This window comes from Streptopelia decaocto (assembly GCF_964273445.1).
Source record: "Streptopelia decaocto genome assembly, chromosome: 7".
NCBI classification, from domain to species: domain Eukaryota; kingdom Metazoa; phylum Chordata; class Aves; order Columbiformes; family Columbidae; genus Streptopelia; species Streptopelia decaocto.
This window is the reverse complement of record NC_138661.1, coordinates 53495873-53513384: the sequence shown is the minus strand read 5'-3', so window position 1 is coordinate 53513384 and position 17512 is coordinate 53495873. Positions and strand designations below refer to the sequence as shown.

General features: G+C 39.7%; 1 protein-coding gene across 13 annotated transcripts in view; it reads right to left on the bottom strand.

Annotated features, from left to right (window-relative positions):
* The window catches only part of PTPN5 (protein tyrosine phosphatase non-receptor type 5), a gene marked incomplete at its 5' end in the record, with an annotated part of 86249 nt that overhangs the window by 35468 nt on the left and 33269 nt on the right, over nucleotides 1-17512 (bottom strand). For 12 of the 13 annotated variants that reach the window (XM_082058630.1, XM_082058634.1, XM_082058632.1 and 9 more), the window contains 3 exons: nucleotides 27-110; nucleotides 1913-2032; nucleotides 2929-3110. In XM_082058630.1, coding sequence (XP_081914756.1) covers nucleotides 27-110; nucleotides 1913-2032; nucleotides 2929-3090 — 366 coding nt within the window. Of the gene's footprint in view, nucleotides 1-26; nucleotides 111-1912; nucleotides 2033-2928; nucleotides 3130-17512 lie in introns of those variants that run through there. The other variant, XM_082058627.1, reaches the window with a different exon arrangement.

Here is a 17512-nt window from a genome sequence, read left to right as displayed (position 1 = left end):
ATAGTTTGCACAGTGTCATAACTTACCAGAGATCCTACAAGTAACAGTCCTAAAGAAGCTAAAGACAGCAGGATGTATGATACCACAATGCTCCCAATTCTAGTCAGGTCCTGTGAAACAACAGAATTGACAATAATTCAGAGTGTCTGCATGCATGTTCTTGACAAACCATATATTCCTTCTTGGATTTCCCATATAGATTTCGTTACACCATACTCTTATCCATGGAAAAGCCGCCACCACCAACAGAAGAATGCCAGGCTTTGGAGAAGGCTGAAATTGAAACCATCACTAAGCCTCAGCATCTCAGAAGGTCTAAAAAACAGAGCTCACTGTGACGGCAATTAGGAAATCTGCTTCCCATCCTCAAACATTTCCAAAATTGAGATCTGGATTCATGATTCAATTTTGCAGCCTGGACCAAGGTTTCATTGCCACAGTCAGTGTAATTTTATACCATGGCAAAGGGTTTGGAAGAAAATTCAGTACTGTTCCTGTGTTTGTGGGTCCTTACATAAAACCCGGCCACAGAGGACTTCTCCACATTTTGGATACATCCTGTGACATACCATCAGGTTCACTCACAGCACTGGCATTGAAAGTCACTCCAATGTCTTAATCATATTCAAGTAGCGTATTGTTAATTCAACCTATTCTCTATGGTAGGTGCAAAATACAACCCTAATGGGCTTCAGTGGGCAAGGAATTTTACTCTGTTTCTGACCCACTAGTACGGCTAAAAAGAAATTCAGAGTTAAGAGCTCTCCTTTGCTCATTTATTGTCAGAAGATTTAGTTGTCTTTACTGTTTTCAAGTCTAAATTTGCACTGTAAATAGTGCTGCAATAAACTGTCCTCAAAGACATGCAAGAACATCTGCAGAGAGCCATACTTGGGGTGTTCTTATGGTACATTCTAGGAATCAGTTTCCTTCACACGGAATACTTATTTTAAGTCAAAATCCTATAAATCATGATTCTTCTGTAAGGAACCATTTGCTAATGACTGACCCACTGCAAACAGATCCAGGCAATGCTCTGATTATGCATAATAAATTCAGCTGAGAAATGCCGAAGAAAAAGTGCTTTTTTCAAATAAACAAAAGAGCAGGTGACGTGCAGTTCATAACATTGTTAAGTGAACACAGAAAACAGTCTCCACTGTACTTCAGCCACAAGAGGCACTGAGTCAGACTTCCTAATTGTACTGCATAACCTCTGCTACAAAGATCATGTACAATGAATCTAAACATTCTGATGGCAGTTATATTTTGCCTGATTTTTGAAAGTAGCTGCTCAGCATTTAATTAATGTTCTGTCCACACTAGAGAAATCTGCACTGGGTATAATTACCCCAGCAATTTATCAGATGAATCATACTGGTATACGTGTGATTATGTCATGGTGAGAAGCTAAGTAATTTTACTGGGGTAGCTTTGTGGCTATAATTCAATCTGTACACCTAGTACACCTGAAATATTTTCACTCCTCATAAATATGCTCTAAACACTCAACAAAAATATAATTTTGTGACTATCTTTTGATTTACACCCTTTATGTGGGTTGATCCATTCTTCCAGAATTGAAGCTTCTATCCACCCTAATAAATTAAGTTCCAGCTCTCCCTTTGGCTAACCCTTAGTGTGCTGATTTCTTATTGCTTTGTTTTGTTTGCAATCATTTGCACATTACGAAAAATCTGCTGTACTGATCTAACATCACAGCCAAACATTCAGCCCTGTATCTTGAAGATAAAATATGGATATCTTTCAGAAAACTGTTCACCGTTTCAGGATACACACTATATTATATCAAATACATGTGTATTATACTTTTTATCAGAAGAGGTATTAGAAGCCCCACCCAAGGCTACTGACATTAACTACATAATCAGAGAGGAGTACAGGGACTTACCTCCCCTTGATCTGACAAAAACTGTTTAAATGGGGTAAGCAAGTAAGACAGCAGGTCAAAGGCATTCTGGGCTGCTGGGATGGTCCCATAAGTGCTGTACCACAGCATCATGCAGAGAAGCTGTGCAATCAATCAGAAAATACATAATGAGCATCTCATTATACAAACATTCATTTTCAGTTCAAGACTGCATAATTAACTAATTTAGTTCTCATTGATTTCATGTTGATCATAATTTTTGCTTTAAGAAGTCAGGTATTTTCTAGGCTGTAGCTTAACAAGAATAAAAAGACTGAAGGCTAAATGATTAGCTACCATTAACTAGATGTATATCACTGCATTAAGCAAGCTTACTTGCCACTACACTAGCAAAAGGACTGGCCATGGCAGCCTGTACATTGAAAAAGCAACAGATTCCTCTGACTTCTAACCTTCCAGCACTATTACTTTTAGATCAAAACTAGTAATTCAACAAACTTTTAATAACATACGAAGACCATTAAGGCTTATCTCATACTATGCAAAGCTCTCACAAATAGCCATATTCACATATGTATCCCTATAAAAAGATACACACAAACATACCCATGTTGAGACATTTCATTTGAACCACTTAAGATTGCTGCACACATCACAGTTAACATAAAACTACAAAAGCAAAGATGCTGTATTTAACACCCCACAGAGAGGTATACCCTCACCTCTGACCAAAAAGTGCAAACTACAACTTTAAAGGAAACACCTCCCAATCTACTTTTTAACAAGATGGTTATTTACCTCCATACATATCAGCTACAGAAGATGGATTTGTTGAGAGATGGGTCATTTGGCAAAGGAGGCATTTGCAGAAGGGCAGGGAATGGGATGGGAGTTTGGGGTGTCAAAAGGCAGGGCTGTGAGAGATGGCAGAAGAAATGAGAGAACTGTAGCTATGTGCATTGCTGCATCTACTACCAACGAGAAGGAAACCTCCCAAGAAGGGTCCAGCATTTCAAAGCAATGACAAGCTGCCTTACCAGGATCTGTGAGAAGACAAACAGATACATGCTGTCTCCAGGCATTAATCCATTCCACCGGGCAGCCCAACCAAGCAGTGCTGTTTTCTGTGAGGTTTTCAGGGACTGCTCCTTCCTGTTCAGCCGTCCCTGTTGTCCTTCAGCTTCATCCACTGACTCCATAATGGCTGGATTGGGAAGACCTTCACATGAAAATGACATGTGCAGGGAATGAATAGTAGGTAACCCTGTAGCCACTGCAGAGCCTGCAAAGGTTATTGTTTTCCTAGAGACAATGGTTACTTCTCAGTTCTGCATCAGTAAGTGCAGCTCAGGATTGTGAGCGTCACACTCTATTAGTGCAGCTGCATTCACCTGCCTTCGTCAGAAAAAGTGAGTGTGGGCGGATAAATTATTTTCCCTTTCTTTCCGGAGGTGCAGATTCTGGGCTGTGTTGTTAATAAATTCTCATTTACATCACTGCACCTTTTCATTTTTACCTTTTAAAAGGAATCATCTGTGCTATTTTCTAGCTCCACACTTCCCAGATACACGGTAGCAGAGAACCCATTTTGTCCCTCCCTGCTGCAACTTCTCTATTTCCCCATAGTTGTCTGCTTTGTTTAATTTTATTACAAATTTCTGAGGTAGAGACTGTTTCATGTTATGAGTCTGAATAGTGCTCAAGGGCTCTGGATTTTGGCTGAGTGTCCTAAGGCATTAATAAAATAGACTTTATCCTAGTAACCTACTTCTTGGAAGAATTCATACTCGAGTGCTATTTAATAATGTTGTAATGCTATTCCATTCAGTGGAAATATGCACTGGAGTGGCTAGTCCCTCAGTAACAGTATTTTGAACACATTCTGTGTAGATATAAATTAATTTACAAGCTAAAAGGAGTGAAAGATCAAACCCATTTGATATAAGTACTACTGATTCACATCTTTCTACAAGAGGAAAGCCCCAAGGCTTTCCTACATACAACACTGTAGCCTTAAGCCTACCTAAGGCAGCCACCTTTGCCCCAGGGAACAGCCACATCATTGGCCCTTCTGTGGCTTGTTGAGGGTCAAGTGTCTACAAAACGTTCCTCTCATCAGACATTTCTCTAAATATCTCACAATAGTATCTTTAAGTCAGATTAGCATCCACAAACCAGCCACAGCTCTGATTAGGCAAATGAAACTAGGATCTATGTGTAAGCTAAGAGTCTGGCCATTGGTACAGTAAGGATCCATGAAAATACCCCTTCCTGATTTCTAAAATCCAAAAATGTAAGAGTGTTTGTTTTGGTTGTCTTCCTCACCGAAACAAACCTTGGGACATCCATTCCTGCACAAAACAAGGTGTTTGGGAGATGCTGATGTCTTTCTCTGCAAGGTTCTCCATTCCCACAGCTGCCCAACAGAAATAGGGTCATAATTTTGTAATGACTGGAGAGACTCAGAGATAACACAAGGAGCACCTGCAAGGTACTACCAGCTACTTGCCCAGGAGCTCAGGTTACTGGTTTCTCATTTTCAAAATATCTCTGATCAGTTTATGACAGGTAGTGGCCTCAGGAGGGTATGCTGAGTATAACTGGTTACATGTAGCTATTTTCATTGTCTTTACACAGGTATTGCTCCAAGGAGCATAGAGAACATGCATCTAGACAGACATATACCCATGCATGTCATACCACAATTAACTGACTATTTGCCAAGGACTCGGTACAGTAATTTGCATAAACACTGACAAAATTTCATATTAAATACAGGTCAATAAAACATGGAAAAATATGGAACTGTCAACAATCCCATCCTGTATTTCTCAGGGTGGTAAAACTTCCTTCACTTTCTTCTGTATGTCTTTAATGCTAGAAGACAACCACTTGAAAATAACACATTTCAAAGAAAAGCAGACAGTTTCTGGAATATAGCTCCAAAGATTACAGCAACTCTACCTCTCTACCCTTCAGGATCCAGATGGTCAATCTGCAGTCCATGACACCCCCCAGGAAACACTGAGAGTCCAGACGCAGTTCTTGGAATACTGAACACACGCTTAACATGTGACTTCTGACACCATGCTACATAAAGCTGGACCCAAAGTTCTCCAGGAGGACAACACAGCGACCACATTCAGCAGCCACAGTTAAGGCTACCTAAATATTTCAATGCTGACCTTTGTTTTCATTTTCTACAATGTACTAAAATTTAACAGTTGAAATTAAAAATTTCCAAGCTTCCAAGCTGCTTCATGTATCACTGGATTTGGACAAGAACTGAGGGGAAAACCCTCGTTACTGTTTGCCTGTTTTTTTTCCTGCAGTTTTTGCAGGATGTTTATGGTCTGTGTTTTGGAATAGGAATTTTAAATTTAGCAGGGACAGAATCTTGATATCAGAAATTATTTTCATCATCTGTGCAAAAAGACATGCACCTGTGGCTGAGATACAGACATTAAAAAGTATCTATTTATATATTGTTTATTATGGTTTGCTCCTAAAGTCTCTAACCTTCTGTTTTCACTAAGCATGTTTTAAGTCCTACTGTTCCTTTACTGGAATTAAATAATGCACCTCTGTATCCAAGAATGGCCAACAAACCTATTTGCTGTTTTTCCAACCCGTAGTAACTTTCCTTGAATACTCCTCCCCAAAGCTCATGATAAAATACACAGAGCAGAATTAAAACACCTTTGGGAAGACAACCAAAACAAATAGCCAGTGAATGCAGATTCAGATAAGCTTCCAACTATTTTGTACAAATCATAATATCTTATATTTCAAAAAGCTTTATTTTTTTTTTTTAACTGACCAAAAGCTCATTCACCTGCGTTATGCAGCAGGTAAACAGAATTTCTTTGTTTCATACCTGTAACAGCCTGAGATTTTATAAGGTCACTTCTGTCTATGTTGGAAACAGAACCCTGACTCTAATATAACGATGTGAAGGCTACTTAACCACATGCCTTCAAAACAAAAACAACTAAAGTTAGGAGACAGCTCTGCATCTGTAACCATGGGGATCTATGCCTCTCCACAGCCCAGAAGCCTAATTCCCGGTATTCCAGTGTTGTCTAGCAACAGCTGTATAGCTGTAAGAGTCACATTCTATTTCTTATGACTGCTCTATATGAAGGACAACAGGCTACTTCTATTTTCAATTATTTTCACTGCATAGAGATCTGGTCTATGGACCCAGGAGCCCAGGATTCCAGCTCCATTGAATTGATGCAGTTCAGCTGTTATCAACAGATATTTTCACTAATACAGTAAGGCTATGAGGGCACCAGGTCAAGAACTAAAATAATGGAGAACTGTCTGAATTCATACATACAAATGTATAGATTAAGATTAATGTCTTGGGTACACAAAGGACTAATTTAAGTTCACTCAAAAATTTGCCACTCCAAATAAAAAAAGATTTAACAGATACAATGACACCTGCCCAGGGTTCTACATGGATTTAACTACATCAGCTTTAAAGAATACTTAAATTACAATTCACACTTTATCTTGCAATGCTATATTCGTGTATTATTTGCTCTAACGGGCCCTGGTTTATTTCAGTGCACAGATTAGGTAATAAATGAGTGAGGTATCAGTAAAGTTTTCCTGTGTCAAGGTCAGTGCAAAGGTCCTAAGACAGCTGATAAGGATGACTACATCCAGCAGGAGTGAATTAAGCCTCTTCTCTGCCAGTGATCTGACTGGCAGTTAAAGCTAACCACCAATGTGATATCCTCCTCAATCCCTGCATCGTGGAGATTGGGATTCAAGTTCCCCAAATACTTTTGCTTTGATATCAGGCTATGCTTGCTAGAAAAAACCCTTTGGCAGAAGAACTGAAAAGTCTCTGGCATCTGTAGCAGACATATGGCTTGTTAAAGCAACTTGAAATTTCAAAACGGTACCATAAACTTAACCTCACCCTTGCTGTTCAAGGAAAGGAAGTTTCTGGATCAAAACACTGATCCATTCAGCCTGTATTCTTTCCTTAAACATAGTCACCAGTACAAGCTGCCAAAAATAAATGGCACAACACTTTGCTGTGGAATAATCTATACAGTGAAAAATCTTTGTCCACTCACAAGGTAACAGCTGGCTTCTGTACTCAGACAATGTCCATTTTGAAACCCCTGTGCCTTCCAGCTCTTTCTTTTTCTAACTTCATATGCGGGTACATAAAGGGCAGAAGAATGAAACAAGAACACCTATATACACTCTCAGAAAAACATGTGCATAGAGTACTAGACTTAACTGAAACACTAAAAGGCACTGTAGTAATGGTAAGTCAACAGTGCCCTGCAGTAACTTGCCATGATCCAGTCAAATGCTGCTATGGGCAAAGCATCAGCAGCTCTGTAACTCAACTGATTCATACTTAAAGCCTTCAGAGGAAAAAAACAAACAAACAAACAAACAAACAAAAACCAACCTCCCAGAACCATGTATCCTGCCTGTATTTCCTAATGAAGTTAGCACTTCAAAAGGAACTTGTGTCCTCTCTTGTGCACAGGTGCTAATGCTCAAGGAATTGACACAGCTCCACTGGCAGACTTCATTTAACAAAGTATTTTTGGGATGAAAAAAAAGTTGCTCTGTACCAAAAGGATTTTTATAATAGAAATAAAATGTACCCTAACATTGAAAATATAGTGATCATGCAGTTATCAGACTTTTAATTGCATCTACCACACTTTATTTGTGGGAATTATGCTTCCGGAGGACTGGGTGGTACTGCCTTTTCACTGGGAAATACAAATTTTGTTAACAGTGACTTATTCTTCATTCATGGTAAAATCCCCAACCTCTGTGGAACCAGCTGCCAGATATACAAGATAGGAGGGAAAAGTGCACCTTTCCTGTTCTGCCAACTCCCAGGCTGCAGCAGTCAACATGCCACAGCAGTTCAGCTGCATTGTCCCATATTGGTTTTGCATGTGTGGAGATCTATATCCCCCTGAAGCTGCCTATATCTTCATTATGGCTGCACATGACAAGAATTTATTCTATAGAAAGGGACCACAGTGGGGAAGCATTGCAAAATGTGAACATGCCAGCAAGACTTCACATCCAACAAGACTATCACCACTTCGCACCAGAGTCCAAAATTCACATATAGCCTCTGCACCTTCACATATAAAAATGCAATTGCCTACTAAAATCACTGCCTCCAATTTCCTGCTAGAGAGACCTGCTATTGATTAGAAAACAGTAGATGAATATATACTATTGATATGGGTCTGCTAATCAACTGTTTATTTTCGCATTATTTTCACAAATTGCACATGCAGGGGACAGCCCTGGCATTGTACTTCACAAATCTCGTCAAGACCTTGTTAAATCTGCAGGTCACAAGACACACTGATTGCAGGCAAGTCCAGATGCTGGCAAGACACATCAAAGCTGAATGAGCTGCCTCAGAGTGCACATGAATGAGAGGCAGCCTGTGCTGGAGGATAAAAGACAGCTCATCTAATCAAAGAATGGATCTTAAGGAGAGAGGTATCAGCTGAGAAAACATTCTCTGTTTTGTTTACCACTGCAGTATGAGAAGGACGGAAACAGAATGAGCTTTTGGACCAAAAGTCCATCTTTCTCTTGCACCGCAGTGGTATGGAGGAACTAGGTAAGAGGAAGGGGACCTTTCATACTCACAAGGCAAACAACTTGTGAACTTATATTCCTCTTTCTACGTGGGTCACTACAACTCAGAAACTTCTACTGAACTTTTTTATAACCAGCCAATCTCAGATATTAAGAAGCTAAATGTAATAACAGAAGCTGCATCATTACTGTTTATAGACAGATACAATTCACCGCCGGGGAAAGTCTGGGTTTTCTTGATACTCTCTGCATTCCTAACTCATCTAACAACTTATACTAAAACATAACACTCGAGATGTAATGAGCTCCATTGAAAGCTGGGAATGCTATTTCCAACACTTGCTGTTATCCTAAGAATGCATCTCTTTTTCTCTGGCTCCTTCATTATTATTTTTTTTTTTTTTTACCTTCCCAGTCATGCTATGAAACTATTTCTACTTGGTCCCCGAGGTGCTCTGCTTACAAGAGTTCAATAAATTTACCTTTTCCAAATGGCTCAATAAAACATTAGGAGGAGAGCATCTAGTTGCTACAAGTATCCAGATTAGGAGCTGCAAAGAAAAACCTTTCTAAATGCACCGAACAGCTACCTACTACCGCCTGACTGGAGATAGAAGGGATTTACAACATAATCACCTCAATACTTCCAATTCCACTCTGGAAAATGACCAAGTTTTAGCTGCCAAGAACTTGTGGTTGGTAGATCTTGCATTTGTAATGCAAAACCACATAGAGCGCTATTTCAGAAGGTATCAGGCAGCTTAATTCAAACACTAGCAAGAACCCAGACAGATCCACGTATCCCACAAAGTTTACCACTAAACACTGCAAGGCATCAAAGCAATTCCAAAATCACTTTGGTATCTAACTGGAAGCCAGTTCAATTGATCCAGTAGTCCTTTGTAGGACTGCAAACTCTAACTGCAGACTTCATTCTCCTCTCTGTGCAACAGAAATTAAAGAAGAAATAAACTTGACATACCATTAATCCAATCAAAAGTTCCAAATAACTGTAACTACCATCTCTGACACATTACAGAGGAATGGAAAACTCTTCACCAAAACTCAGCCTACACAACAGCAACCTGGTTGTCAGTCTCCTAAATTCCTTATTCTGAGGTGAAATTCAGCTTATGATTTTTAATGCTTTCAGTTTGCAGTAAGCATATCTACCCTGGACCTTAAGAATTAGCTGGATCATGCTACAGGTATTCATAGCTGTGTGGAGAATAACTCTAATTTGTAACACTCAAGGATTCTATTTGGTGAAGCTAGATGTTTTTGCTGAAATGATAACACTGGAAGTAGCCAAGAATATTGGTATTTAATTCATTCTGATTCCTGGTTTGACACATCCATCAAGAGGAATGCAGTTGCTCAAGAGCTCTCAAGTGACACTGCTTCAGGCTCTCTGAAGATTCAAGAGAACACCACCCATGGTTGGGTTTTTGTTTGTTTGTTTGTTTGGGGTTTTTTTTTATGTGTGTGGTTTTTGTTTTTTGATTTTGTTTTTTTTTTGGGGGGGGAGGGACATTTTGTTTGTTTGTTTTTTAAAAAAGTTCATCTGAAAGATCAAACTCCAGAATACAAGTCTGGAAAATTTGGTGACAACAATGCACATTAAACCTTTAAAACCGAGCTTTTAGTTAAGCACAACCAGTGATATAAAGTGTGTCTGCCTGCTGTTGTTCTGTCTATAGAGAAAAATCTGCTTCAGTCCTTCCTTCTGAAAGAAAAACACAGAAACTCATACTAAAATACCACAACTTTTTGCATCACTACAAAACTGCTTAGAAAAACACTGCAATGGCCCCTCCCTAACTCTGAGTGAAAGGTTAATTTATCCTTGTGTGCCAGAGGACAACCCACAAATATTATCAATTTTCCTTTGCACTTGCTTGTCCATGTGTTGCAGCTAGCATGCTCAAAGCCAGCATACTCATTTAGAAAAAGGCAAACATTCTCTGCGGAGTTCATGAAACAAAAGCACAGAGAGGGAAATGGGTGTCATCTACTAGCCAGGAAAAACATCAGAGACTTGCACTTCTCAAGCTCAGCTGGTAGAGTCTGGCTGCTGCTTAAGCCAAACTCTGATTACCAAAATGCATCAAGAGATAAGAAAGGAGGAAAGTAATGCAAAAAATCTGTGAGCAAGCCAGGCAGTGAACCGAGGCTTCTCCCCTTTCACTGGCAAAATTGTCAACAAACTTGGAGACGAGACTTCCCTCTCCACTTCAAGTAAGTTCTGATGAGAATATGCAGCCCCTTCTCCCTGCTGGTGGGCTGCACAGCTCCATCCATAAGCGGCCTTTTCTCACCTCTGAGGGAACAGGAACCTGATGCCAAGGCGTGTTAAGAGAATAGTTGCCTTTCCACTCAGCAGCTCCCTCTGAACTGCTGAGTCACCTTTTCTCTGCATTCACTTTCACACTGCTCCCACTCAGTCCACCTGCCACTTCATCTGGGACGAGTAGGAGGCAAGAGAAAGAGGTGAAGTCAGAAAAAACGCTCATGTTTACCCAGGACCATTATGATACTGCAGGGTCACATATAAAAGGAAGCCTGCAAGCTGCTAGAGAGGGATGGAAAATAAGAATTTCAGATTGCAAGACAAACTGCATCCCCCTCTTCTACAAGAGGAGATCAGCCAGCAAATAAGTTGTGAACCTCATCTGATTCCAAATCAGTCACTGATGTTATGTGCTTGCTCAGATGTTCTGCAAATCTCAGGTTTCAGATCAGGCCTTGAGGTTTTCCTTTGTTTCTGTGATTTAGAAGAGCTTTCAAGTTACTGTGATGTTTTCAGCAGTCCAACAGGCTCTGTGCAGTAAATGACTGGCTGCCACAGCGAAGTGCCACAATGATAAGTACCAACACCCTCTGGACAGATTCCAGTTCCTACGGGCATCTTCAGCTGAGCTGCTGCAGTGGAAATGTCCATCAGCCACAACTTTCATCATTCAAGAAGACAAAGAGAAAAATCTTAGCCATTTTCTTGCAGCTTCCATAAAACTCAAGCATAACAGGAACCAACATCTCCTACTACCTATTAAATTTTTATGTAAAAAGGGACGCTGCTATTATCAGTGGTATCATACATTTTCATCATGGTTACAAAGGGTCCACGTTGCTCTTAGGTTGGGCCACACATATGGAAACATACATTTAATTATCAAGGTAGTCTTTTTTTCTGTAATTAGATTTCTGGACAGTACAGTTTATAGCTCATGAAAAAAGAAAATGCCCAGAAGCTTCCTAGTTTATTAAATCATTGATCTGAAAACTGCTGCTTAAACTAAGTTCCAAACTAAACCAGGACAACTGTGATTAATTTTCAGACTAATTCTTAACTACCTCTACTGTTAGTATTCAGCAGAAAAACTAGAGGCTTCTTAGGAACTAAATAAGAATATTGTTTTATTTAACAGAATTAGCAATTCAAAAAGTAAGCCTGCTTTTCTCTGTGAGAAAGAGTCTTGTTTTAGGTAATGTTCACCCTTGCTTCTCAGTAATTCTTCCAGCACAAGTCTGTTTGCTTCAAAACACACTTGTGCTGTACAGGTCTGAAGTGCAAAGAATATATTCAGCCTGAGAAGATATTAATGACATCACATTAACATGCCTTTCTATACTAAATTCCTTTCCCTACCTTCTAGTATGGCTCATCATCGTGTTGCTCAGTACAGAGTTCATGAAAAAATATGATGACTGCAGGGGAAAAGAAATATGGAAAAGAATAAAGCAAAACTCAAAACATTATCAAAGTTTTCTGCCTCCATACAAGGTTTTTTGGTGTTTGGTTTTTTGTTTGTTTGGCTGGTTGGTTTTGTTTGATTTTTTTTTTCCCCAAACAACCTAAGTACAAGACAGGTCTCTGGCCTATGAATTCATCCTTGAAGAAGCAAGGATGCAGCCTGCCACCAGAGACTTTGTTTCACTGAAGAGTGAAACAGAGACTTCATTTGAGCTGCTGTCAAACCCTTCCTTGAAGAAATCAGATGCTCAAGATAGCACTCCTCCCAGACAGTCCTACACAGTGCTATTGGTTGCTTAGTACACCTAGCCCAACTAGTAAGAGAGAAAGTAACTTATTTGATTATCTTACCATATCTCCAGTCCATAATTCATATGAAACAGAGTTGCAAGGGCAAAGCAGCTCACAATACAGCTGGCTGACAGCACTCCAGGTCAGACGTAAGCGTCATTTACATGGGAGCAAGAAGCAAACAAAATCATCAGGCCCTCTGCTCCAGCCAACCAGGCCTCCCAGTTCAGTAAAGATGAGCTGCTAGGAGCCACCAGAAGCAGCAAGGGACTGTCAGATAAAGCAACCACATGGGAAGTACCTGATAGCTACTGTACCAGCTGCTGGGGTCTGATTCTCCTCCAATAGTCACTATAAACTACTATGTCTCTACTAATAATGGAGAAGTTGCTCTTAATTTCCAATGCATGATTAGTTATGACCCTGTCCACATATAAATTGTACTCCCACTATTAAATCAAATAAACAAGAGGTTTATTTTTAATGATTCTGCTAATGCTTGCAGGTCTTAAGCAGAAGATGTGTTTTCAAGCACGGTCCTTTTTACTTCTCTCCTGAGAAATACATCAAGTTAAAGGATATGTCATTTCTCATGGCAGCTAGGATCCCTGGAGCAATGTTTGCTTCAAAACAATTAAAATATTAAATATGGTGTCAAATTACAGCTCTTAAAAAAAGTGAATGCAGACCCTCAGCAGGCAGAGACAGTGACTATTAACTTCTATCATACCCACACATTTGCCATCTTTCAATCAGGGCTCTATTCAAAGTTGTTTGTTTGGGTTTTTTTTTTGTGCAAGGCTCACTCCTCCTTTCCTATTAAACCCCATACAGAAGATCTGTCTGATTACTGCTTAACAATTAGATGCTTCTTTTCTTTCTTTAATAAAGGATACATTTCTTTGTTATGCTGTTTTATTAAGTGAAAGTTTTCAAGTTCCTGGAGATAATTTTGCAGGTGCCTTGAGCTTTTATAAACACACTGCAAGTTTACTTTCAGTGGAGCTGGTTGTGCCAAACTATTCCCAGCCTGCAAACTCCCTTTAACACTGAAAATGGAAACCCACAATGCAGCTCCATAATTCCACAGTTATAGAGCTCTGGCTTTGACTGCTCATGAATCAGCCTTGCACAGACAACATAGCCAGGGAGAACTCTCAACAGCACAAAGATGCCAATTGAGATGTACAAGGTGGAATTGTCTTTCTGAAACAGGACAAACAACTCTTCCCTCCCAAACCCAAATTATAATTTTTGTGCCTTTAGCCTTTAACTGCAGGATATACTTAAAAGTGCCTGAATGCATAATCAAAAAATAGCAGCAGTAATTTAAAACCAGTCAAACAGCTTCTGTGACACAAGACTGAATCTGACAATTAAAAGAAATAAGCACATTCTGGTTTCATACACTTTTTGAAGTATTTACTAGTTATACTATCATCTGAATTGGTATTAGTACACTTGCATTGCTTGAAAAAAGCATATTCTCATAACTCAATAACTTCTACAGTTCTAATGCTAATGCCATTGTGTGTTTCTAATTTCTTTTCAGTGACTTACTAGCCTGGTGTCTTGTAGGTTTTAAGTCTGCTTTCTGCTCTGATGAATAAGAGGGTTTGGACCTTAAAGCAGATGGGTGATATGCTGGCTTCCTGCCAGGCTCAAATGTGAACATTTTTATGCCATTCATGTGGGTATAGCCTGCTTTACTAAGTGACTAATATCTTATGCCCTGGAGCCTTCAGCAAAAACATTTAGGAAAGCCACTATCACATTCAACGTTTATTTCAAAAGGCATTCTCTTTCCTGAGCAAAGTAAATTATATCAAGACCAGTCTCAACAATCATCTTCAGCCACAAACCTGATACATGCCTCAAGGGCACTATCACCAGTATGATCATTTCACTTTCTTTCACGCTTTTAAAAAGGTTATGCTTGCACTGCTTGGCTTTCTCAGAAAGCAATGGTATCATTCAGATATTATAACTTTGGCTCTAGAATAAGCACTTGTATAAAAAAAAAGGAGTGTGGACATCTAGAAACAGTATGTCCACACTCAATTTTATCTCTGTATTAGAGTGCTGTTTCCACCCAGTGCTACTCCATTATGGGCCCACATGCAAAGCCTGCACAATGAAATACCATTCCTTCCAGTTCAGTGCTCTTCCACCTCTGTAACTGCAGTCCCTTCATGTTAGGGGCATGCTCAGATTATTAAAATGTGATAACTATAACAGACTCGTTAATCTCTCCTTCTCGCTAGCTGACCACACAGCAGCACAAAAGGTGAACAGTGCACACAGAGGAAGGTAACCATCCACTTTGTTTACTTGTGTCTAGTCTATATGGGTTCCTATACTGTGCTCATCAACACAGATACGCAGCCTTAAGTAGTGAACTAAAAAAATACAACAGCTTGCTTTCTCATCCTCTTCCCAGTAAGGGAACATGCACAGAGCAATGTTTTGTCTAGACAGATAAGCAGACATGCACAAGTTGTTACGGATTTATGTCGGAGAAGGTGAGAAGAAAAAAGCCCATGCTCATGATAAGCATTGCAATTATTCTGGGAGGATTTTGCACCACTTGCCTGCAGTCATAAGCTTAACTATGCAAAACAATCCAAAGAAACAAACCTCTCGTGGATGCGTGCATTCCAAGGCTCTGCTTGATCTGTGGTGACTGTACCTTGCACCACACAGCCTCATGCTGAGTTACCTTAGCAAGAGCTGACATTAATCAGTAGGTCTGCAAGGCAGCAAGCAAAGTTCTGAGGAGACATAATTTTGGATCTTGTATCAATGTAGCGTTTCTACTTCTAGCTTCAGGGCCAGCTTGGTATCAGCTGACCTAGGGATTTTGTTCTGTACTCCAGCAAACAGTGTGGAAATGCTCTTTGATACCTGAAACAAAGACCATTCTGGAGAGGACTTGACTATGATCTCATGGATCATGGAAGCAGGTGGCAGGTATGCTGCATTTGTGGTAGGCAGAGCCACCAAGGAGACACACTTAAAACCTCCCATTGCTACAGATATAAAGGGTCTCACAGTATGTCCTATTCTAAGCATGAAAAGACAGCAAGTTATTTTACCACCTCATCTATGCAACACAAATTGTAGCTATTCAAAAAAATTGTTTTCTCAAGGCCTTGATTAAAACATTTCTTCCTTTTCAGAAGCTCCTGATTTCATAACATTTATAACTCAGGTCACCACAAAGGCACCAAACATACCATTATAGATTCCTAGTTGCCCTACTCCTCTGTCTCCATGTTGAAACTGCTAGGTATATAATATATTTTGAAATACAGGCAGTCAATTGCCATCTATAGTGAAGTATGGCTGACAATATGAGTCAATGGGAAGCAGGACTTCATATACACAGATGTATTCCTGCTACGCTATCCAGAACACTTCATCTACATTAACAGGAGATGCCAAACACCTCATACCAAATCTCTTCCCACAGTGAGGTATATGAAGAAGTTCAACCTGCACTGAGTAATCTTGTAAATCTCACTCTTAGCTTGTAAGGACCAATGCAGTCCTTTCAAACTCACCACCTCTGTCTTCATCCACAGGAGCCAGATTCTACCACAAGATTTTTTCCTTGTACCTCTCAGTTCCCAGTGACAACTATGTACCACACACCATCTTGGTCCTTTTTCCTGAAGACAGAATTAATTATGCTGGGAAAATCATAAGCAGAATGGACAAGAGAGCAACGTTTTATGCATGGCCCAGGTAGAAGCACTGTGATCTGTTTCAGATATGCTGAGCAGAGACACAAAAGACAGAAGATTAATCAAGAAAATATAAAGTCCTACTTCTGGGGGATAATTATAACATTATAGTCCATCTTTTAATCTCTATAGATCTTGAAATGGTCTCAGCAACTGAAAAGGCATAGCATTACTGAATCTATACATGCATCCAATAGGAATAGCACTTCAGTAACATGCAGAAAAACCTCAAGAACAAAGGCAGCTTCACCTAAGAACTGTTGCACAAGTGTTTTCCCCTAAAAGATATTCAGAACCTGCCAGTGGGCACACAGAGTGCTTAAAGGGGCCATTTTGAGAGCCCCTGCCTGAATGTGACAGAAAGAAGAATTACCTATTCTGAATACGCTTTCTGTATTTATCTTTGTCTCCCACAGGAGGCATACAAAATGGAAAGCATTTAGTGTCTTTCAGGAGCGCCATCTCTCTTCCTGAAAGCCTGCAAAATTCAGTCAAATGAAACTTTATTTATTTCAGCAGGAATGTTGCCTGTGCAAGGAAGCTGAGACCAAGCCTCGAAGCCCAACAATCTCCTCTCCTTTTTCTGGGCTCAGAAGTAAGAGACCTTTCTAACATGCAGATAGAGAAGACAAAGACATTCAACCTGCTACTCTACTCACTTTGCAAAGCAGCAACTATGGACTGTCATTTGAAGGTCAGTCTCCAACATACAGTATTTATCTGCCTACTGTCAAACAACTGCAGAAGCAGAAAGGAGTTCTAATAGAATATGTTAGTTAATTAAATCTGGAACATTAATGGGTTTTTCATAACATTGTAGCATTGTATCTATGAAAAGCAATGAAAAAATGGTTCTATTTAGAAGTGGTAATAGCTGTAGTCTTTGAACATATGCTTAATGAATAAATCTGTTAGGAAAAAAGGCCTGTGTGTATTGGAGGGGGGTAGTATGTTTGTTCTCACTTAAAGCGTGCCATGATGGCAATCATCAACAGCAAATGGCCTCTATTGTCAGGACTAAATAAAACTGCACTTGGCCATTTACTTTCAGGTGAATTTTTTGTTTTAAATAACACATTCTTTTAGCTAAACAGCTGAAATGAAAATAAAGCAGTGCCAGATTCATGTTATTAAGGACACCTGATCAGCATTCATGCTCTCTGGTAGGTGCAAAGAACCACAATATAGTAATATTGAGGCAGCTTGCTACCACAG